Source organism: Cervus elaphus, chromosome 5 (assembly GCF_910594005.1).
Source record: "Cervus elaphus chromosome 5, mCerEla1.1, whole genome shotgun sequence".
Taxonomy (NCBI): domain Eukaryota; kingdom Metazoa; phylum Chordata; class Mammalia; order Artiodactyla; family Cervidae; genus Cervus; species Cervus elaphus.
This window is the reverse complement of record NC_057819.1, coordinates 128,573,541-128,596,893: the sequence shown is the minus strand read 5'-3', so window position 1 is coordinate 128,596,893 and position 23,353 is coordinate 128,573,541. Positions and strand designations below refer to the sequence as shown.

Genomic DNA, 23,353 nt, shown 5'->3' with positions numbered 1-23,353 from the left:
GGAAGAAGCAAGGCTGAGGGAGCCTCACCTCCCTGGGGCAAGGGTGGCGGCTCTGAGATTGTGATGCCCCAGGGAGAGAAGTTCTGCAGGGTCCCATCCCCAAATCTGGGTTCTCAGAGCTCAACAGGCAGCTGCAGGTCTGCCCAGGAACCCTCTACCCATCACCACCACATCACTCTCGCCCACTGGCCTCCGAGCACAGGCATCCACACTGGAAAGAAGATCCAAGAGCCTGGGAAGAGACCACCAGAGCCTATGATGAGGGGCTCTCTGATTGCAAGACCCCCCCCCACCACCACCACCACCACTCGGAGGAAGGGGATTCAGGCCTGCAGCTGGCTGGTTTCATTTTCCCCTACATCTCACGCACTAATAGTCTTTGAAGACCAGTGGGGAAAGTACCTCTTTCTTAATTTTCTGACATCATGGGGTAATTTTGCATCAATCTGTCTCTTGCTTGGGGTTTGTGGGCAGGTTAGGGTGAACAGGATGGGTGTGGTGGGGATCAATTGCCCTGGCCTTTCCTCTTTGCTGGCAGGAGGAGAAGGGGACAGCAGAGGATGAGGCAGTTGGATGTCATCACTGACTCAATGGACATGAATTTGGGCAAGCTCTGGGAGTTGGTGATGGACAGAAAAGCCTGGTGTGCTGCAGTCCAAGGGGTCGCAAAGAGTCGGACACGACTGAACGACTGAACTGAACTGAAGTTCCTCTTTGCTGTAGTTTAAGTGTTTCTCTAGGTGTCTAAAGACAGGCGCATCTGGCAGACTATTTGTAAAGCGTATGCCTTCCTATCAAACCCTGTTTTCTGGGACGTCCCTGGTTCTCCAGCGGTGAAGACGCCATGCTTCCGGTATAGGGGACATAGGTTTGATCCTTATGTGCACGACAGGGCCAAAAAATAAATGAAAGAAAATCCTATTTTCCTATTGCCTTTCATTAGAGGAATGATATATTTCCTTGGGGAAAAAACTGGCTTGAGGACACTATTATCTCATCTTCAAGTGTTTGTATAATTATGATACTATTCTATTCCCTCCAATTAGCTATTGTTACTGACATTTTACAGGAGCTTCGGGTTTTGGTCAAGGCCACACCAGTGGTACGAAGGGTGGTTGAGGATGAGCCACAACCCAGCCTCCTGCTTCTTCTCCAGCCAGTGCCTCCCGCCTCTTGACCTTGACATTCAAGACCTTGACTTTTGGTGGTTGAAAAATACACATTTCTGGAAATGTTATAGGCAGAGCAGGAAGGGAAGGGCATTCAGGGGACTCCGGATGGTGGCATTTAGAGTTAACTATCTACAAGCTCTCAGGTGGCAGGTTAGGAGTAGTTTCCGATGCTCGTGAGGCTGTTCTGTGCAACCCAGGGGCACATGTCACAAGGAACATGTGTGTGTGTATCTGGAGCCTGAGCTCCACGTGGATTGGCAAAGGAGAGGTCCACACGGGCTTGCTGAGTCCCGCTGTGTGCTCGGCCCTAGGCTGGGTCCGGTGGGGGCTGCCTGGGAAGGGAGGTCACAGCCCAAGGACTTTCTGGCCCAGTGGAGGACAGGATTCCAAGGTGAGAAATCACTCAGGGACTCTGGGTGTCATGGTGCCACCTGGGGGTGCGGGCCTTGAGCCGGGGGGCTTGTGGAAGGGCTGCTCCCTGGGGCGGTCACACTATGGGACACACCCTGGGGCCTTGCTCCTCCCCAGGGCTCTCACCCCGACCACAGGGAAACCAAGGAGCTGGGCTAGACGGGAACTTCAGCCTATGGTCTGGGGGTGGGAGGGAAGGGGAGGTGAGCTGGGGGCTTGGGAGGGTCTCCTCACCGGAAGTACCTACAGAACCCGGCCCCGGGGGTCTTAGGCACCACCAGTAGGCTTGCTCCTCGGCCACCCCCATCTTCTCAGCAGCTCCAGGAACAGAACCGAAAAGAAGCCGAACAAGGAAGCAGCAAGGCTTGAAGAAAAGCGGAAGTGGGAGCCTGCAGCCCTGACTGTCCTCCTGGGGGGGGACTGAGACCTCAGGACCAGCTGGGCCGGCGCTGTTGCAGGCAACGTCCGTGCTGGAGCGATGGCCCAGCCGCACCGGGCTACGTGGCTGCCCCCTGCTCTGCTGCTTCTCTGGGTCCCAGGTGGGGACTGCCAGGGAATGGGGAGGGGGGAGAGAATGGGGAAGGTGGAGGGTGGGGATGGAAGCAGGGAGGGTGACTCAGACTGGGGCACGGTCCGTCCACCGCTTAAGATGGACCTCATCCTTGGAGGGCAGGGGTGAGTGTCCGTCTCTCCTTCTGCATCTGTCTAGCCTTGCAGGAGCCACAGTGGGACACGGAGGAGGGGCTTTGCCGAAGGTTTGGGGATGAATTATTAGAGGAAGGAGGGCAAAAGGCAGGGCGTACCAGAGTGGGTGGCAGGGTGACCGCCGGGCACACCCAGGACACGCTCGTTGACAGGAGGCGCCCTCTGGATCATGGGTCCAGGGGGTGGAGGAAGCATGGGGATGAGGCAGGGGCTGGCCCTGGTCTCAGGGTCATGGAGGTGAATGAATAGCCAGGGTGGCTCGGGGGACCAGAACCTAAGGACCACGGGGCTGGTGGTCTCCAAGGAAGGGAGACGGGGATTCCCAACCCATCGGGGAAGGCGAGGTGGAGGGGACAGGAGGTGGGAGGGCAGAGCAGCTTCAGGAAAGGGAGGAGGAGGCTTTGCTCCCTGGAGGAGAGGGCTTCCTTGTGACGATTTCTCTCCTGGGCCTCCAGAAGCGTTCTCGGCTCTCAGACAGCTCTTGCAATCTTGTTTCATCCTTGCATGCTCATTCAGTCGTGCCTGACTCTTTGGACCCCATAGACTGTAGCCCGCCAGGCTCCTCTGTCCATGGGGATTCTCCAGACAAGAATATTGGAGTGGGTTGCCATTTCCTCCTCCAGAGGATCTTCCTGACCCAGGGATCGAACCCATGTCTCCTGCGTCTCCTGTGTAGGCAGGTTCATTACCGCAGAGAAACTGGTCACCTTCTCATGACTCATTTTTCTACTGTCCCTCTCCGGGGTTCTCGTGTGTTCACAGGCTCTGCCTGGGTGGAGGGTTCACTGTTTCTCTGGTTTCCTCTCTTACTGGTCACGGGCTCGTCCCACGATGCCCAGGACCGCGGCGGCGGTGGTCATGCCTGCCTGGTCCCTTCCTGGGCAGACGTGCAGTGTTTCTGTTTAGTGTAAAGGGGGCATCGCCTGTGTTTTTAAAAACAGCAGCAGCAGGAGCCAGGTGCTTTTTCGTGATCTATTTAGACGATTCTTTACTGTCTGAGCCTCCAGGGAAAGCATCCTCCTGCAATGTGGGAGACCTGGGTTCGATCCCTAGGTTGGGAAGATCCCCTGGAGGAGGGCATGGCAACCCACTCCAGTGTTCTTGTCTGGAGAATCCCACGGACAGAGGAGATTGGGGTCCTACAGCCCACGGGGTCACAGAGAGTCGGACACGACTGAGCAAATGAGCACTCACTGCAGCCCTGAGACGGTTACAGCCACACCTCGTCTTGCGCTTTGCTTTGTTGAGCTTCACAGACACTGCCTTTTCCCAGTTGAATTTTGAGGTAGCCCTGCTTCGACCAAGTCTATTGGCTCCATTTTTCCAACAGCATTTCCTCCCCTTGTGTCTCTGTCACATTTTGGTAATTCCTGCAAAATTTCAAACTCTCCACCAGAAAAAGATTATGACTCACTGAAGACTCAGATGATGCATAGCATTTTTTTTAGCGATAGAGTATAATATTTTTAAATTAAGGTATGTAAATTGTTTGTAAGACGTAATGCTATTTGTTGCACACTTCATAGACCGGAGTATAACGTAAGCATCGCTTTTTTCTTTCGGCTGTGCAGCATGTGGGATCTTAGTTCCCCAACCATGGATTGAACCCACACCCCATGCGTTGAAGCAGAGTCTTCCCCCTTAACCACCAGGGAAGTCCCCAACATAGCTTTTATATGTGCTGGGAAACCAAAAACTTCTTGTGACTTTCTTTATCGCGATATTCGCTTTATTATGATTGTCTGGATGGAGGAGGAGATGGCAACCCGCTCCAGTGTTCTTGCCTGGAGAATCCCACGGACAGAGGAGCCTGGTGGGCTCTAGTCCAGGGGGTCACAGAGAGTCAGACGAGACTGAAGTGGCTGAGGGTGCACAGTTGTCTGGAATCAAATCCACAATATTGCCACAGTGTGACTATAGTTTTCTTTTTCCTTTGAACTATTCAAGAGGTGAATTATATTAAGATATTTGGCCAGATTTTAGTCTTTGATATACATTATACTGACTTCATGATAAGAATGGGCTTCTCTGAAGACTCAGATGGTAAAGAATTTGTCTGCAATGCAGGAGACCTGAGTTTGATCCCTGAGAGAAGGGAATGGCTACCCACTCCAGCATTCTTGCCTGGAAAATCCTATTGACAGAGGAGCCTGGCAGGCTTTAGTCCATAGCGTCACAAAGAGTCAGATACAGCTGAGTGACTAAGCATGTATGATAAGAATTAGGACGTTTTTCCTGTTTTCTTATTCTCTGTAGATGTTTAAATAAAATTAGGATTGTTTGGTCTTTGAAAGTTTTGAGAGAATTAACTTGTGAAACTGAGTTTTGCTCCTCAATTTTTGGAACAGAAAGAAAAAAGAACTTCTTTCTTCTCTTTTCTTTCCAGTTTTATTGAGGCATAATTAACAAGTAAAAATTGTGTATATATATATGGTGTACAATTATAGTAATGTTTTGATACATGTACACACAGTGAAATAATTGCCATATCACTTCACATAGTTGTCTTTGGGAAAGGACTCCTTGCTGACACTTATAGGTACTGGTCTACATTTTAAAAAAATCTATTCTGGATTAATATCGGTAATGTATACTTTCCTAGAAAATCACCAGTCTGGGGGACTTCCCTGATGGTCCAGTGGCTAAGACTCCATGCTCCCAATTCAGGAGGCCCAGGTCCAATTCCTGGTCAGGGAACTAGATCCCACATGCCGCAACTAAAGATCCCAAGTGTGGCAACTAAGACCCAGCTGAACTACACAAATAAATAAATGTTTTTTTTTTAAATGAAGAGAAAATCACCAGTTTTGTCCAAGTGTACAGACATTTTTGTAGAGGCTTGCGGTTTACCCTATTTTTCTTTTCAATTGTTTATGTGTGTCTTTTTATTTTTTCTTGATCTGGTTACACACAAGAATGTCTATTTTGTTGTTTGTTTCTCCCAAATGAAAAATCAGCTTTCCGGCGTATACACTAGTCCCATTGTTCTTCTGTGTCCTGGTTCACTAACTTCGGCTCTGGTTCTCCTCTCTCTCCTGGGTGGGGTGTGAATGCGCCGGTTCCTCTCCACTTCTTGTGCTGGATGGTTCACTCGTTTGTCTGGGATTTAGGGGGATGAGATTTTGTGATTCTGAAGTAAAACACTAAGAAAACAGAGGAACATCCTGTTAGAAGAGACAGAGACAGATAAAGAGGCAGACAGACAGAGATAGTCACGTAGACAGAGGGACAGAGAGAGATAATGAGAGACAGAGAGACAGAAAGTGAGAGAGACAGATGGAGAGAGAGAAGGGCAGACGGACAGACACACACAGAGAGGGATAAGGTGAGATAGACAAAGACAGAGACAGAGGAACAGAGAGACACGGGGAGAAGGAGACAGACACGGTGCGAGGGGAAGGCAGACCCCGGACGCAGAGGGCTGGGTCCCGAGGGTGGAGGAATGAAGGGGGGACCCGGGCCAGGCAGGGGAGCCGAGAGCCAGGCTGGAAAGATGAGGATTCACAGTCGAGGGGACACAGGGCCTGGAGTCTGGATGTGGGCAGCAGGAGCGACGTCTTAAACGAAGGAAGGGCTGGGACATTTATCTGTTGAGCACTCGGTATGTGTCGATTTTACTGATTTTTTGTTTTCTAGAAAACCACACATTCATCCAGATTTACACACTTCTCTGTAGAGAATGTCTTTTTTCTTTTTTTGGCTACACTGCATGGCTTGTGGGATCATAGTTCTCTGACCATGGATTGAACCTGGACCCTCAACAGTGAAAAAGCAGAGTCCTTACCACTGGACCTCCAGGGAATTCTCTGTACAGAATTTCTACAAAGGGCCATTTTTTTTTAATTTTCATTTTCTCTGTCTCTGTGATTATTTTATTTTCATGTCTTAATTCAGGTGGACAGAGGGTTATCTATTTTCATTAGACTGAATTTTCTGAAATGTCGGTTTTCTTGGTCAGAAACAGAGGAATACCAGCAACTTCATGTGGTTCAATCTGATATTATTCTCCAGGCTTTTCATGCCCATTATCTCATTCAATACTCCCAAATGTCCTGTGAGGCTTACCAATCATCACCACGTTACCAATGAGGCCTCTGAAGCTCAGAGAAGTTAAGTAACTGGTCTCAGAACACACAGCAGACTTGTCATAGAACTGAGACTAAAACTCAGATTCTTCTGATGCCCTTTCCACGCCACCCTGGCCCTGGCTATGGAGCATCTCAGGAAACATCACACCCATGATGGGGCTGGAAAAGGCTTCTCTGCGGGGCATCTGCCACCCAGGCCAGAATAAGACCCCCTGATGGCCTCCCAGGAATGGGAGGATGGGAGCTTGTGGTCAGCTTTGGGCAACTACCAATGGAGAGCTGTGTGGGCTGGGGGAGGTGCTCACACCCAAGTGTTTGCTGAGGGCCTACTATGTTCCGGGCACGTGTAGACCTTTAAGATACAAGAAGGCCCCAGGGGCTTACATTCGAGTGTCTTCAAGTGATTTAAGAGCCTGAAAAGCCAAGTCAAATTAAAGACGTCTAACTCTAGCAAAAGACAACAAGCCACACCTCCCACCACTGTGGGGGCCCCGTCACAGAATCACAGGGCTGGTGAGGAGCGGTATCCGCAGGGGCCAGGGCCGGGGGTGGGGTGTGCTCGGCTTGGTGGCCAGCATTAATGTCACACACGTCACCCTAGTCCCCCAGCTCCATAGCGGTGGACTCTCTGGGACAATGGCAGACCCCAATCTCAGAAATAAAACATGAGCTTCCTTGAAAATTAAGTCAACAGGAGCTGGGCAGGCTGAAGTAAGGCCCAGGATGAGATGAAGGCTGTCAGTAAACTGTGTGTGTGTGCGCAGATGATTTTTCATGCACGAAATTTGCCAAGCATGGCCGGTGCTTCTGTGAACCATCTGGCAGACCTCTCTCTGCCTCGGTCCACACCCTCTTGGTGGGAACACATTGGCCTATGAGCGGTTCTTAGGTGACTGAGCTGCTCCGGGCTGGGGGCATCCTGACAAGCTGGGAAGTGGGAGTTCCCTGGTGGGTGAGAGGTTGGAAGGGCAGAGGAAAGAAAGTTGGGGTCTGGAGGAAAGTGCAGCTGTGGTCTTAGGGGTGACAAAGTGGAAGGGGCAGACTCTCAAGGTGTTTTCAGGCTGATGCGGGGCAGCTAGCGTGAGATGGGGGAACTTTTGGGGGTGACTCCCAGGGCGTCCTGACCCAGGCCCACCTGATAGAGTTGGACTCGGTTGTGTTTTCCAGGCTGTTTGTCCCTGAGTGGCCCCAAGAGAGTGACGGGCATCGTGGGGGGATCCCTGAGCGTGGAGTGTCGGTACCAGGAGGAATTCATAAACAATCCCAAATACTGGTGCAAATTCTCATATTTGTTATCACGGAAAATTGTGGAGACCAGAGAGTCAGAGAGAGAAGTGAGGAGGGGCCGCGTGTCCATTAAAGACCATCCTGGAAACCTCACCTTCACAGTGACCTTGGAGAGCCTCAGAGAGGAGGATGCGGGAACATATGGATGTGGGATCGATGTGCCACTTTCATTGGACCCCACCTTCCAGGTGGAGGTGTCTGTGATCCCAGGTGAGCCATGCACAGCCCTAACTCCCCCTGTAGCAGCAGCAAGGTCACCTGAACAGTCTCAGGTTGGAATTGCCACGGCAGAAATCACATCAGAGAGCAAACTCTGTGTGTGTGCGTGCACACGTGTGTGTGTATCTGTGTGTAGGTGTATGTATATTGTGTGTATGTGTGTGTGTATGTGTGTGTAGGTGTATGTATATATATTGTGTGTGTGTGTATGTGTGTGTGAGACAGAGAGACAGGGTGCTGGCACGTCCCCGCGGTCTTGAGCGATGAGAAGGTGCTTGTCGGGGAAGGGGAGGCGGAGAGGCGGGGTGTGCAGCTGAGAGAGGAGGGCGCCGTGGGCCTCCCCGCGGAAACCCGGGAAGCCGTGCGGGGGAAGGTGGGAGCTGAGTGGGGAGGCGGCGGGCGGGGCGTAGCTACTGAACACAGTGGGAGCGCTAACAAGACCTCAGTCCAGGCAGCCGTCTCTGGCAAGCCGCATGTGGCTGGGACTTGGTGGCGGGGGGTGAAGATTGGGGGTGAGGGTGACTCCGGGGCCTCCGGAGGACCCTGACCTCATCATGGGGATGGGATCAGGGCTGTTGGGGGCGGTACCCGTGTCCTGTTCAGAAACAGTCACTTGCCCCAGGAGGGTCCTGGCTGCGGGGTCCTCCATCCTGCCCCCTTCCTGAGTGAAATCAACCAAGAAGGGTATCGGGGAGGGGTGTCGTGGGAGAGTCAGAGGGGCTCCCTGAGTCTGATTTGTATTTCAGCACCATCGGCATCACCAACACCAAGGTCAACCCGACCTGCTGTCACAGCCAAGACCTCGACAATCACAACCAAAGTTTCAACTGTGTCGTTCACCACCCTGGCCACAGAGGGCACCACCCACAGTGCCAGCAGCCAGGAGGAACAGGAGCCCACGCAGAGCTGGAGGTGAGGTGCCCTAGGCCGAGTCCTGGAGGCGGGCCTCCTCTGCCTTGGGGTCTATTTGGTCAGGAGCCCTGTCCCCGTTGACTGGGGCCTCTGGCTCCCTTTGCACCCAGGCTGGAAGCTGGTCTGCGTCTCCTAGCTTGGGCTGTAGGGGCCACACTGGACCTGCCCCGGGCTCTGAGAGGGCTCAGGCCAAGCAGAAGCTGGGGGTGGATGGAGGGAAAGCGACATTTAATGAGAGCTGGTGAGATGATGTCCTACCAGGCGCGTGCTCAGAGCCTCACCTGGATGTTATCATCTCCCTACAATCCTTCACCACCATCACCCTCCATTTATGGATGAGTAAACGGAGGCTCTGAGAGGTTAAGTGACCAACAGGGTAATATAGTCACAGAGGCAGGCTGGCTCCTGGGCCTAGTTTATATGATTCTGAAGTTTTAGATTCTTTCTTCCAAATATGTGATTCTCGACCTTTTTTTGGCAGGGGGAGGTCAAAAACCCCAGGAGAATTTGACGACATTTATGGTTTCTCTCCCTGGAAATATGCATATTGTCTGAAGCCATTTCTGGGATTCACAGACTCCCTTTTCTGTTTTAAAAATTAATCAATTTTTATTTTTGGCTGCGCTGGGTCTTCATTGCTGCAGTGGGGCTTTCTCTAGTTGCAGTAAGTGGAGGCTACTCTCCAGTTCCGGCGCAAGGGCTTCTCATTGTGGTGGCTTCTCTTGCAGAGCATGGGCTCTAGAGCGTAAGCTCAGCGGTTGCGGTGTGTGTTAGCTGCTCAGTCGTATCCAACTCTTTCCAATCCCGTGGACTGTGGCCCGCCAGGCTCCTCTGTCCATGGGATTCTCCAGGCAAGAATACTGGAGTGGGTGGCCATGCCCTTCTCCGGGGAATCTTCCCCACCCAGGGGTTGAACCTGCGTCTCTCGTGTCTTCTGCGTTGGCAGGCAGGTTCTTTACCACCGGCGCCTCCTGAGTTGTGGTGCATGGGCTTGGTTGCCCCGTGGCATGTGTGATCTTCCTGGATCAGGGATCGAACCTGTGTCCCCTGCATTGTCGGGCAGATTCTTAACCACTGGACCACCAGGGAAGCCCAAGACTCCCTATTCTGACACCACCTGGTGCCCTGCAAGTCGATTCAGAACAGACCACCTGCGAGTCAGCACAGACTCCAGCATCCTGTGAGACTTGTGAGGCTCAGTCTTATAAGACGGCCTGATTTCAGAGCACTTGGGGGATGCTCAGATCATCACATCTCTGATCAGTTGGATACATGACCCCCTTGGCTTTGATAATTGCTTAGGTAACTCACAGAATGTAGAGAAGTGCTATACATATAGCTTTATCACAAAGTATAAAGGTCAGGGCGCTTCCCAGGAGGCCCTAGTGGTAAAGAACCCACCTGCCAATGCAGGAGACATAAGAGACCTGGGTTTGTTCCCTGGGTGGGGAAGATCCCCTGGAGGAGGGCATGGCAACCCACTCCAGTATTCTTGCCTGGAGAATCCCCATGGGCAGATGAGCCTAACCATGAAGGCTACAGTCCATGGGGTCCAGCCTACAGCTGCAGGCTACAGTCCGTGGGGTTGCGAAGAGTCAGACATGACTGAAATGACTCAGCACGGACGCATAAGGGTCAGAACCAGTCAGTGAAGGGGCACATAGGGCAAGGTCTAGGAGGGTCCTGACTGCAGTTTCTATGCCTTTTCCCAGTGGAGTTGGGGGCATCACCCTTCCGGGACGTTGATGTGTTCACCAACCAGGAAGTTCCAAGTCTTGGTGTCCGTAGTTTTTACTTGGGTTTCATTGCACAGACATGACTAATTGAATCATTGCCCACATGACTGACCTCAACCCCCAACACCCCTTTCCACTTCCCTGAAGGTCAGGCTGGCTCAGAGCCCCAAATCTCTCATCACATGGCTGGTCCTTCTGGTGACCAGCTCCCAGCCTGAGTCAGGCAAAATCTCAGGCAGATCTAAGCGGCTTGTGAATCACAAAGGTGCTCCTATTACTAGGAAAACCCCAAGGATTTAGAGCCTCCCTTCCAGGAGCCAGAGGCAAAGGCCAGTCAGATTCTTTATTATCTGACACCCCAAGACCCCTCCACTGGCTTCCTGACAATCCAGGGGACAATCTTTATATCAGGCAAGGTGAGATTCAGGCCCCAAACATGCCACCTCTAGAAACGATCTGCAGATGCACAGCTGGGGAATGGAGCTGGGCTTTTTAAACAGTAATTTTCTTTGTCTGTTTATTTATTTTTTCCTGTGCTGGGTCTTTGTTGCTGCACAGGCTTTTCTCTAGTTGCAGAGTGGTGCTCACTCTCTAGTCTCTGTGCTCGGCTTCTCACTGCAGTGGCTTCTCCAGTCATGGAGCGCAGGCTCTAAGCACAGGCTCGGTAGTTGTGGAGCCCGGGCTTACTCCCTCCGCGGCATGTGGGATCTTCCTGGGCCAGGGACCGAACCCTGCATTGGCAGGTGGATTCTTCACCACTGAACCACCAGGGAAGCCCCAGACCTGGGTTTTGTATAGCTGAAGCCTGTGCAATTTGCAGGGGGGTGGCGTGCATCTTTAAGAAAAAAGACTAGAACATTATGGATGCAAGTTAGATATAAAAGAAGGGGCCCAAGCAGGGGAGTTGTGTCAGTTCCCCAGGAAAGCAGCTGCTGCTGTCCAAGTGTGAACCGGTAGAGTTTCAAGGAGATGTTTTTGCAGCCATGTTTGTACTTGGAAAATACTGGGAGAAATGCCCACGGAGAGGGAAGAGTTAAATAACGTAAGGTCTGTCCAAGCAATGGAATACTATGCAACTATGAAAAGAAAAACCCACAGGGAACTTCTCTATGTAGTGACATGGAAAGGTCTTCAAGATGCATTGTGAAGTAAAAAACTAGTGTTTATCACCAACTCAATGGACATGAGTTTGAGCAAGCTCCAGGAGACGGTGAAAGACTGGGAAGGCTGGCGTGCTGCAGTCCCTGGAGTCGCAAAGAGTCAGACACAGCTGAGCAGCTGAACTACAGTGTTTATAAGAGCGGTCCCCAGACTTTTTGGCACCAAGGACCGGTTTTGTGGAAGACAGCTTTTCCACAGACGGGGATGGGGGTGGATGGTTCAGGCAATAACAAGAGAGATGTGGGGTGCTGGTGAACGGGGAGGTGCTCACCTCCTGCTGTGTGGCCAGGTTCCTAACAGTCCTCTGATGGGCACTGGTCCATGGCCCAGGGGATGGGGACCCATGGTTCACACTATGCCTCTTTTATGTGAAAAAAGGACATACACAAAAATAATGTATATTCGTATTTTCTTGTATTGAATAAAGAGGCTCTGGAAGGTTCTTAGGTGTACCGTGTGTGTCTGTGGGGGGATTTAGGTAGACAGGGGATGAAAAGGAGGCTTTACGCTGTCTGCCTTTTTTTTAGTGGGAGCTCATCTACTGAACAAGCGCGGGAAAGCAGGACCTCCTGCCCCATGCAGCCCACCCTGTCTCCCCTCAGGCTCCACGCGCTGCTGATCTCATTAGCGCTTCTGCTGCTCCTGTTGGGGGGCGTCTCGCTGCTGGCCTGGAGGATGGTTCAGAGACGGGTCAAAGGTGAGTGAGCTCCCCACACTCGCCCACACCGCACCGCACCGCTCTGGTCCTAGAGGAAATGTGTCCGGGTTTCCAGGAGGGTCATCAGCTGTTTCTCCCCTGGGACTACATGGCCCGGGCAACCCCAGAGGGCTGGCCCCGGAGGGAGTGTCCCTGGTGTGGCTGAGAGGAGGTGACTTTAAGGCAAGAGGCCTTTCCCACGGCAGAGTCGGGGTAGCTGCTAGTGAAGCAACGTCCCTCTTCTGTCTAAACCCTTCCGAGACTTCCTACAGCCTCCAAAGTCCAGGCCTGCCCAGCATGGTCAAGGCCCTTGGCAGTTAGCCCATCCTTACACTCTGCAAGGCAGCGGTTTCTCAACTTCCTCTGCGCTTGCTCTGGGCACTTGCCCTTCGCCGGCTCACTCCTGCGGCCCTACATGCTGCTCTCAGCTTCCTTTCCTCTAGGACCTCTTCCTGGCCCCCAAAGAGCAGCTCGGGGACCCTTTCCGGGTGAACCTCTGTTCTTCCGCCCTCAAAGCCCTTGTCTCACCAGTTTGTCACACCTGCTTCCTAGGCTGCCTGCCTACCAGCCCATGCAGCTCGTTAAGATCAGAGACCCTTACCCAAGGAGACACAGGAGCAGTGTGTGTTGAGTGAATATATTATTTAATATTATTTAGTATCATCACAGTGGGGCCCAGGGAGCTCTAGGCAGCCTGTGGTCCAGCCGCTCTCCTCTGAGCTCAGATTAAAAGAGAGAAAATAAGACACCCCTAGCATCCTGTCTGGCCCTCAGTATGTAGAGGCTCAGTAAACACTTGAGCAAATTAAATACATAGGAGAACAAAGAAACCAGTGACCCTGTGACCTTCTTGCTGGTGGGCGTGAGAGTTGCGAGCTAGGTTTTATCTGGGGCAAAATGGGGACTGCAGCCCGGGAGACAGCACCTTAGATAGCTCTGAGAAACTGCTCCAAAGATTCAGGAGGCGAGGAAAGGTCAGCGTATCAGTGATTTTGGTGAAGGGGGAGGAACACATGCAGTCAAACACACGTTTTTCCAGAGGTTTCTATTAGTCTCGAGAAGCTTCTGCTAGTCACAGGGAACAGTTGTCACCATGAAGGATATTCGTGCTTTTCTAGATATGGGGAGAGGCAAGGACTGGGCTCATAAAAATCAGCTCCTGAGAATATCTGACTCTCCGAAGACCAGTCCTGCTCATTTACCTGGCACGTGGGTGCCTCATTCCTGCTCCCCACCCTGAACTCCTTTCAGGGGGTGTTGAAGGTTAGCAGCTGCATCAACACTGGATTTGATCCTTGCAGAGGTGGACGGCAGGCGCCCAGGGCGAGGGCCGGTTTGTACTTGACTCCTATAGGAGAGCAGCTTTCTGCTGAAGTGGGTGTGAGCCTCAGGGTTCCTTCCTGGACTAAGTTCTTAATTCCATTTGCGCAGAGTACCTGGGCAGAGGGGATGCTTGTTCAGAATTACCGATGCTGAGCCTCTCAGGGCTGCAGTGAGACCCCGGTGGCTCTGCTCCACACCTGCAGAGCTAGACTGGGCATTGGTTCTTCCTGGGAGCAAAAGGGGGGACCCCGCCTGACTCATTCACCTCCAGCATCCCCGTGGGGCCCAGCTCCTCCCTCCAGCACATCTCCGGCCTTTAGCCGCAAAATCAGCCTCAACATACGTATGCTTGATGGATGGAAAGAAAACCACTTCCTCTTCCCCATCTGCTGTTCCCATATCGCTCCTGGGAACCATGTCCTGAAACTTTAGCCCATACTGCTTACCACATGGGCGTTTTCCCAGCCTGGGTTGCCTCAGATCTGTGGGTCCCAGCGATCTCCAAGGTGCCCTTTCACCTAAAAAGCATCCCTCCCCTTTAAAAACGGGGTGTGTGATTGCTGTAGAAAATGGGAAAAAGAAGTAAAACACAGAGAAGGAAGGAAATTCACCCTAATAAATAAAAAGAATAACTTGCACCGCCCAGAGAAAACCAGCCACAGACGGCTGAGTCACATCCTTATGGTCTCTTGCAAATCTGACTCCTTAAAATGTTTGCTCCATATGTAATTTCACTTTCATTTTTTTAACTAAAATTATGTTTTTTGTTGACTTGTGCTGGGTCTTCGTTGCTGCGTGTGGGCTTTCTCTCGTGGCGGTGCATGGGCTTCTCGCTGTGGCAGTTTCTCTGGTTGGAGAACATGGACTCAGTAGCTGTGGCAGGTCAAGCTCAGTTGCCCAGCAACATGTGGGATCTTCCAGGACCAGGGATCGAACCCGTCTGTGTCCCCTGCATTGGCAGCTGGATTCCTAACCACTGGACCACCAGGGAAGTCCTGTAATTCCACTTTTCAACCTTATGATTTTCCCTGCTAATAATCTTCTCCAAATCCCTTGAGTGCAGAGTTGACTTGTGTGGATGGGTTACACCTCGTCAAGGGATCTTTGTTTAACGGGAGAAAGGCTTTGTGTTCATGTAGCCTCTGTCTCTCCCCTGCTTGGCATCTCAGAGCCTGTCTCCCGGCCGCCTCTGGGGTTAAGGTTAGGGTTAGTGACCCCTGGTGGCCCTGCTGGCCCCAGCCTGACCCCTGCTCTGTGCTCACTCGTGGTTCCTCCCCTGAGCCCACTCTCGTCATTCCCTTATTCATTCACTCGATCACACAGCGAAGCTGTGCTGAGCACCTAGTGTGTTCCAGGCCCTGTGCTGGGCGCTTGAGGACCCCGTCATGGCCAGGGTAGACTGGCGCCTTCAGCGGGCTCCCTGTTCAGCTGTCTGCCACCCAGCTCCCTCCATGTCACCTGACTCCCCGGGGTGGACTCCCATCTCTTCCTCACCAGCCTTTTCCCTCCTTCCCATCAAATCTGTCTGAGTCGAGGAGACAGAGGATGGTAAGGAGCTGGCCCACAGCATCTGAAAATATGTCCATATCTCAAATGGCGCTAGTGGTAAAGAATCTGCCTGCCAATTCAGGAGACATGAGACGTGAGTTGGATCCCTGGGTCAGGAAGATCCCCTGGAGAAGGGAATGGCCACCCACTCCAGTATTCTTGTCTGGAAAATTCCATGGACAGAGGAGCCCGGCAGGCTACAGTCTACAGGGTCACACGGAGTCGGACACGACTGAAGTGATTTAGCACACACGCATGTGTTCATACCTCAGCGCCCCTGGCTGCACAGCCTGTCGAGCCAACCGGTGAGGTTCAGCAGACGCCTCTGTCGTCCATGACCTCGTGTCTCCTGACTCTGGGAATCTCACCGCTGACTTTGGGACTCCCTCCCTGAGGCTGGACAGCGTCTCCCCCTGCAGCATCCAGCAGGCTCTGGAGCTGCCTGGCGGAGATCCTAGATCAAGGGCGCTCTGGTGCGTGGGCATCACCTCCCCCACCCTCAGCTCCCGGGGCCCCGGGTGAAAGCCCCAGGGAAGCGCAGAGCCGCGCTCAGAGGCAGGACCTGGACGCCACATTGCAGCTGCCAGAAACAGGAGGCTCTGCGACCTGAGCTGGGATTCCTCAGAGCGGACAGGGCTTCCTGTCTGGGAGGGGCTGACCCCGGGCCAGGGGGTCACAGCAGATAAACTTTGCATGGTTTGATGCTCTAGGTCTCCGCAAGGTCACTTCCTTTTTATTATTTTATTTTAAAAAATTTTAGGGTTTGTTAAAACACAGCTGGACTTCATCCCCAATGTTGATAATTCAGCACGGCTGCAGTGGGGCCTGCAAAACTGCATTTTTTTAATTGGTAAAAAAAGAAATACTTATCAAATTTGTTATCTTAACCATTTCTAAGTTTACAGTTCGGTAGTGTCAAGTGTGTTTATATTGTTGGAAAAAAGATCTCCAGATCTTGTTCATCATGCAGACATTTCCTGTTAAATGAGTGCCCTTACTTTCTCATCTCTCTCACCTGGAAGCGTGGAGTCTTAACCACTGGATCACCAGGGAAATCCCTGAGGAACATTTTTATGAGTGGCTGTTTTGGGAGCCACCTTTGTTTGATCCCCTTTACCCTAGCTGGAGCCTTCCTGCTTGTTCATTCATTCATTTCCTCATTCACTAATTCACCCACTCAACACACCCTTGAGTTCCCACCGTGCTGCTGGCCTGAAGCGATAGGTCCCCCGGGCTGAAGTCTCTAGGGAAAGGCTCTCCTCCATGATCCACATCCTGCTCATTCTAGGGTTCAGTCTCCTTCCTCTTCTCTTGCCTCTTTAGCTGGAGAGAAACCAGAGCCGCCCCAGAGCCGCAGTCAGGTAAGGAGGGTTCCCGCAGGGGGCGCGTCCGGGTGGCTGGGAGGCGCACAGGAGATGCTGGGGACCCGATCTGTCCCGTTAGCCGGTGGAGGTCCGCGTGGATCCCACACGGATAGAGCGAGGTGCTCACCTAGAGCCGGAAGAACAATGCCTGAGAGGTCTTGTCACTGGGTCATCATGAGCTCTGGCCAGTCTGTTCCCTCCCAGGGGAGGGGGAGGGAGGGAGGGTCCTCCAGCCCAGCTGTTGACCTGACCATTCTAACACGCCCCAGAGAGGACCTGCGTGGGGGAGGCGGAAGGCAGGATGGGAAGGCTGGGGCACCCAGAGCATAGAGGGGGAGGGGAGATGCTTGCAGGGACATGGGCCTCTCTAGGCTGGGCTGCGGAGGGGCCTGTGGACACCCATCCAAACCCTGCACTCCTGTCCACCCCAGGCTGCTGAGCAGACTGAGCCCTGCTATGCGAATCTGGAGCTGCAGACGAGGCCCCTTTCAGGAAAGCCCATTCAACCCACGCGGGTGGAGGTGGAATATAGCACAGTGGTGAGTGCAAGGGCCCAGCTCCCATCCTGGGGGCTGCGGGCCGTGGCAGAGGCATCGCCATGTGGGGTCCGGCAGGCAGGGAGGGGAGAGGGGCTCGATCGATCCCTTGTGCTTCTGCAGAACGAGGATACACAGAAAACCAGCCAAGCGTTGGGGACGCCTCTGCTGGTCCAGTGGCTGAGACTTGGCCTTCCAATGCAGGGGGTGCAGGTTTGATCCCTGGTTGGGGAGCGAGGATCCCACATGCCTCTCGACCAGAAAACCAAAACGTGTAACAGAAGCAATACTGTAATAAATTCAATAAGGACTGTAAAAAAGGTCCACATCAAAAAAAATCTTAAAAAAGAAAAGAAAATGAAGAAAGTGTAGATTTCGCCAGACCTTGGTGTCCTTGTGGCTGAGGGGTCAGGTGGGAGATGAAGGGGCTTTTGGAATGGCCAGTGGATAATCAAGAGTCAATAAAGTACAGCATTTATTAAGCACCTATTATGAGAAACCTGTATGCAGGTCAGGAAGCAACAGTTAGAACTGGACATGGAACAACAGACTGGTTCCAAATAGGAAAAGGAATACGTCAAGGCTGTGTATTGTCACCCTGCTTATTTAACTTATATGCAGAGTACATCATGAGAAACGCTGGGCTGGAGGAAGCACGAGCTGGAATCAAGGTTGCTGGGAGAAATATAAATAGCCTCAGATATGCAGATGACACCACCCTTATCGCAGAAAGTGAAGAGGAACTAAAGAGCCTCTTGATGAAAGTGAAAGAGGAGAGTGAAAAAATTGGCTTAAAGCTCAACGTTCAGAAAACTAAGATCATGGCATCTGGTCCCATCACTTCATGGGAAATAGATGGGGAAACAGTGGAAACAGTGTCAGACTTTATTTTGGGGGGCTCCAAAATCACTGCAGATGGTGATTGCAGCCATGAAATTAAAAGACGCTTACTCCTTGGAAGGAAAGTTATGACCAACCTAGATAGCATATTAAAAAGCAGAGACATTACTTTGCCAACAAAAGTCCGTCTATTCAAGGCTATGGTTTTTCCAGTGGTCATGTATGGATGTGAGAGTTGGACTGTGAAGAAAGCTGAGCGCCGAAGAATTGATGCTTTTGAACTGTGGTGTTGGAGAAGACTCTTGAGAGTCCCTTGGACTGCAAGGAGATCCAACCAGTCCATCCTAAGGCAGATCAGTCCTGGGTGCTCATTGGAAGGACTGATGCTGAAGCTGAAACTCCAATACTTTGGCCACCTCATGGGAAGAGTTGACTCATTGGAAAAGACCCTGATGCTGGGAGGGATTGGGGACAGGAGGAGAAGGGGACGACAGAGGATGAGATGGCTGGATGGCATCACCGACTCATGGACATGTGTTTGAGTAAATTCCGGGAGTTGGTGATGGACAGGGAGGCCTGGTGTTCATGGGGTCACAAAGAGTCGGACTCGACTGAGCGACTGAACTGAATTGAATGTACCATATGGACTTCCCTGGTGGCTCAGACGATAAAAGAATCTGCCTACAATGTGGGAGACCCAGGTTTGATCCCTGGGTCGGGAAGATCCCCTGGAGAAGGAAATGGCAACCCATTCCAGTACTGTTGCCTGGAAAATCCCATGGATGGATGGAGGAGCCTGGTGGGCTACAGTCCATGGGGTTGCAAAGAGTCATACATGACTGAGAGACTTCACTTCAGTTTCATGTACTGTATGGGCTTCCCTGGTGGCGCTAGTGGTAAAGAACCCACCTGCCAATGCTGGAGACATAAGAGACACAGGTTCCATCCCTGGGTGGGGAAGATCCCCTGGAGGAGGGCATGGCAACCTACTCCAGTGTCTTGCCTGCAGAATCCCATGGACAGAGGAGCCTGGCGGGCTACAGTCCATGTCACACAGAGTTGGACACAACTGAAGCAACTTAGCAGGCACACACACACATGTTCCATACACCCAACTTAGCAGGCATGCACACGCATGTACCATACACCCAACTTAGTAGGCACGCACACACATGTACCATACACCCAACTTAGCAGGCACGCACACGCATGTACCATACACCCAACTTAGCAGGCACGCACACGCATGTACCATACACCCAACTTAGCAGGCACGCACACACATGTACCATACACCCAACTTAGCAGGCACGAACACGCATGTACCATACACCCAACTTAGCAGGCACGCACACGCATGTACCATACACCCCTTAGCAGGCACGCACACGCATGTACCATACACCCCTTAGCAGGCACGCACATGCATGTACCATACACCCCTTAGCAGGCACACACACACATGTACCATACACCCCTTAGCAGGCACGCACACGCATGTACCATACACCCCTTAGCAGGCATGCACACGCATGTACCATACACCCCTTAGCAGGCACGCACATGCATGTACCATACACCCCTTAGCAGGCACGCACACGCATGTACCATACACCCCTTAGCAGGCACGCACACACATGTACCATACACCCAACTTAGCAGGCACGCACACGCATGTACCATACACCCAACTTAGCAGGCATGCACACACATGTACCATACACCCCTTAGCAGGCATGCACACACATGTACCATACACCCAACTTAGCAGGCATGCACACACATGTACCATACACCCCTTAGCAGGCATGCACACACATGTACCATACACCCCTTAGCAGGCACGCACACGCATGTACCATACACCCAATGTTAAAGCCGATGGTTTTTCACTGTTTTACTGCCACCATCTCTTTGGTATGAACTCTGCTTTTTAGATTTTTACCAATGAGCCCTTGTGTGTCAAGCTGTAGGCACAGCATTGAAAAGTGGAATAATGGAAGAGGTTGCCTCCCATCCCCACCCCATGCAGGGTCATAACTCACCCTTAAGTGGAAGAATTTAGGCAGAAGTTGAGGGATTGGTTGTCAGAGAAGACGAGATGGAGGTTTAAGCATCAGACACATGGCCCTGGGACTAGCAACATCCTAGCTTTTCTAACTTGGTGACTAATGACCTCAAAGCAGATCCCAGGCACTCCCCCAGCTCTGATGCTTGGACTTTGTGCTGTGTCTTTGAAAGTGATCAGGGCTCCTGGCCTTCCCCAATCAATAGAAATTGATCAGAGGCCAGACAAGACATTCAGGCGAGGTTCTGCTGGGGCCGCTGCTGCAGCAGGAGGGAGCAGGAGGGAGCGAGAACAAGCAGCAGTCTTCCTTGCTTGCTTCCCAAGGGGTGTGGGGGCCGGTGGTTCCTTAGATGGAGTGAGGGTAGGGGTGTGTCCAGGGGTGGGGCTAGAAAGGTGGCTTAGGTGTTTTGCCCACCTCTTGGGTGGTGTTCTATGCAGGGGGCATGCACAGTACCCCACTTTTGCTCCTCAAAAGCAGCAGTCGGGGTTCTTGGTCTCTTTGTATCTCTAGTCCAGAGTATGCCCCAACTGTACATGCATGCAGGAGAAGGCAATGGCAGCCCCCTCCAGTGTCTTGCCTGGAAAATCCCATAGACGGAGGAACCTGGTGGGCTGCAGTCCATGGGGTCGCTGAGAGTCAGACACGACTGAGTGACTTCACTTTCACTTTTCACTTTCATGCATTGGAGAAGGAAATGGCAGCCCATTCCAGTGTTCTTGCCTGGAGAGTCCCAGGGACAGGGGAGCCTGGTGGGCTGCCGTCTATGGGGTCGCACAGAGTCGGACACGACTGAAGCGACTTAGCAGCAGCAGCAGCAGCAGCAGTGCCCGCACGCAGTTGTGTTTAGTCCCTTAGAGTTTCTTTGGATTTTGTTGCTCAAGGAGATGTTGGTCCAGGTGCAAGCCCTGCAGCAAAGGGTCCAGGGCTGGCACATCTCATCTCCATCAGGCGGGGGTGGAGCAGGTGGGTGGGCAGGATTTTGGAGACCCGCCTTTGCAAGAGAAAGTGGCCAGGACAGTGGGGAATGGTGGAGCCTCCCTCAGGTCGCCCCTCTGATGTCTCTTCCTTAATCTGGGATTCCCACTTCCCCGGCCTCCCCCTGAGCCTCTGGTCTCTGTCTCCGCAGGGCCCGCCCAGCGACAACCTTCAATACACCTCGGTGGTGTTTGACTCCCAGAGACAGGATTCCAAGGCCTGCAGGATTCCCTCCGAGACGCCAGTGTACAGTGTGATTAAGAAGACATAAGCTCATGTTTCCAGCCTTACCAACCGGAGGACTCTGCAGGTCACAGGAGGCCCAGGGCTCGGCCTTCACCCACGAACCTCCCTCCACCTGCTTCCCTTGATGGTGACTGGCAAGGCAGCTGGGCTCCCCAAGGCTGCCCATCTTGCGCCATCAGCCAGGCTGGCTTCACTGAGGATGTCTGGGAATGCGGTTCTGGATGGTCCCATGGGAAACCTTCCATCCCACTGTCTCTCGACATCTCTTTCCTCTCTTCTCTGCTTCATCCCAGCTCTAGGTGGCTCCAGGCAAAGGTGTGATTCCTGTAGCATGGTGCCTACAAATAGCTTTGTAAACCGCAGCCCCACGGAAATGTCTGGGGTTGCTGGGAAGTGGGAACTGGTGAAGAGCCAGGAGAACACAAAGGCATTGAAGACTGAGTCCTTCTCTTCTTACAGACAAGGAGACCAAGACCCAGAGAAAGGAGAGGCTTGCCCACAGCTCCAGAACTAGTGGCTCACTTTTCTGGACTCTTGGGATTATTGTTAACCTAAGAGATATTAATAACATGGAAATTATCTTAAGAGAGAAGAAAACAATTATTTAAACTTTGCAGCTGTATGTCTGCAAAATTGTATTAAAAGTCCTTTCTTTTGAAGCCGAATAATATTTCATTGATGTATATATCATATCATGCTTATCCATCCATTCACCTGTCAAGAGAGTGCTTCTATATTTTAGCTCTTGTGAAAAATCCAAGTTACGAACTTGGTGTACAAGTATCTCTTGGAGACTCTGCTTTCAATTCTTTTGGGTGTATACTCCGAAGAGGAATTTCTGAATCATATGATAACCTATTTTTAATTTTTGAGGAACTGTTCTACTGTTACCGGCAGTAGCTATACCATGCTACATTCCCACCACGGGTCTGCAGTTTCTTCACATCCTTTCCAACACTTTTTTTTTTTGTTTTTTTTTTTTTTAGTAGCGAACCTAATGCATGTGAGGTGGTATCTCATTGCAATGTTGCATTTCCCCAGTGATTAGTGATGTTGAGCACTTTTCACGTGCTTATTGGCCATTTGTCTATCTTCACTGAAGACATGTCTATTCAGTCTTTTTGCCCATTTTCAAATTGATTTCTTTCTTGTTATTGAGTTGTCTATGTATTCTGGATATTTCAGTCTTATCAGATATATAATTTGCAAATATTTTCTCTCATTTTGTGTGTCAAATTTTTACTCTGTTGAAGGTGTCTTTTGAGGACAAAAATTTCAACATTTCATGAAGTTTGATTTGTCCATTTTGTTGTTGCTGCTGCTTGTGCCGTTTAGATCATATTCAAGAAATCATTGTCAAATCTGAGGTTCTGAAGATTTTGTCCTATGCTTTATTCTAAGAGTTTAATAGTTTTAGGTCAGACTAGCTAACTTTTAGCTAAGAAAGGCAATCCCAAAGAGTGCTCAAACTACCGCACAATTGCACTCATCTCACACACTAGTAAAGTAATGCTCAAAATTCTCCAAGCCAGGCTTCAGCAATACGTGAACCGAAAACTTCCAGATGTTCAAGCTGGTTTTAGAAAAGGCAGAGGAACCAGAGATCCGCTGGGTCATCGAAAAAGCAAGAGAGTTCCAGAAAAACATCTATTTCTGCTTTATTGACTACGCCAAAGCCTTCGACTGTGTGGATCACAATAAACTGTGGAAAAATCTGAAAGAGATGGGAATACCAGACCACTTGGCCTGCCTCTTGAGAAACCTGTATGCAGGTCAGGAAGCAACAGTTAGAACTGGACATGGAACAACAGACTGGTTCCAAATAGGGAAAGGAGTACGTAAAGGCTGTATATTGTCACCCTGCTTATTTAACTTATATGCAGAGGACATCATGAGAAACGCTGGGCTGGAAGAAGAAGCACAAGCTGGAATCAAGATTGCCGAGAGAAATATCAATAACCTCAGATATGTAGATGACACCACCCTTATGGCAGAAAGCGAAGAACTAAAGAACCTCTTGATGAAAGTGAAAGAGGAGAGTGAAAAAGTTGGCTTAAAGCTCAA

The 23,353-nt window shown here is 51.4% G+C and overlaps 1 protein-coding gene across 2 annotated transcripts; it reads left to right on the top strand.

Moving 5' to 3' along the window:
* Positions 1 to 1,771: 1,771 nt before the first annotated feature.
* Positions 1,772 to 22,844, top strand: LOC122695566 (CMRF35-like molecule 8). 2 transcript variants are annotated; one of them, XM_043905626.1, is made up of 7 exons: positions 1,772 to 2,122; positions 7,544 to 7,873; positions 8,629 to 8,794; positions 12,294 to 12,388; positions 16,583 to 16,620; positions 17,055 to 17,162; positions 21,195 to 22,844. In XM_043905626.1, exons 1-7 carry the CDS (start codon positions 2,062 to 2,064, stop codon positions 21,312 to 21,314), a joined length of 918 nt encoding a protein of 305 aa, XP_043761561.1. In that variant the 5' UTR covers positions 1,772 to 2,061; the 3' UTR covers positions 21,315 to 22,844. The 2 variants fall into 2 exon arrangements, with proteins under 2 accessions (XP_043761561.1, XP_043761560.1); XM_043905625.1 differs by having other exon boundaries at positions 12,219 to 12,388.
* Positions 22,845 to 23,353: the final 509 nt, after the last annotated feature.

Coding starts and splice junctions, on each gene's coding strand:
- LOC122695566 (XM_043905625.1), top strand. CDS start 2,062: ATGGCCCAGCCGCACCGGGCTACGTGGCTGCCCCCTGCTCTGCTGCTT. Junction 2,123..7,543: donor GCTGCTTCTCTGGGTCCCAG/GTGGGGACTGCC, acceptor TGTGTTTTCCAG/GCTGTTTGTCCCTGAGTGGC. Junction 7,874..8,628: donor GGAGGTGTCTGTGATCCCAG/GTGAGCCATGCA, acceptor TTTGTATTTCAG/CACCATCGGCATCACCAACA.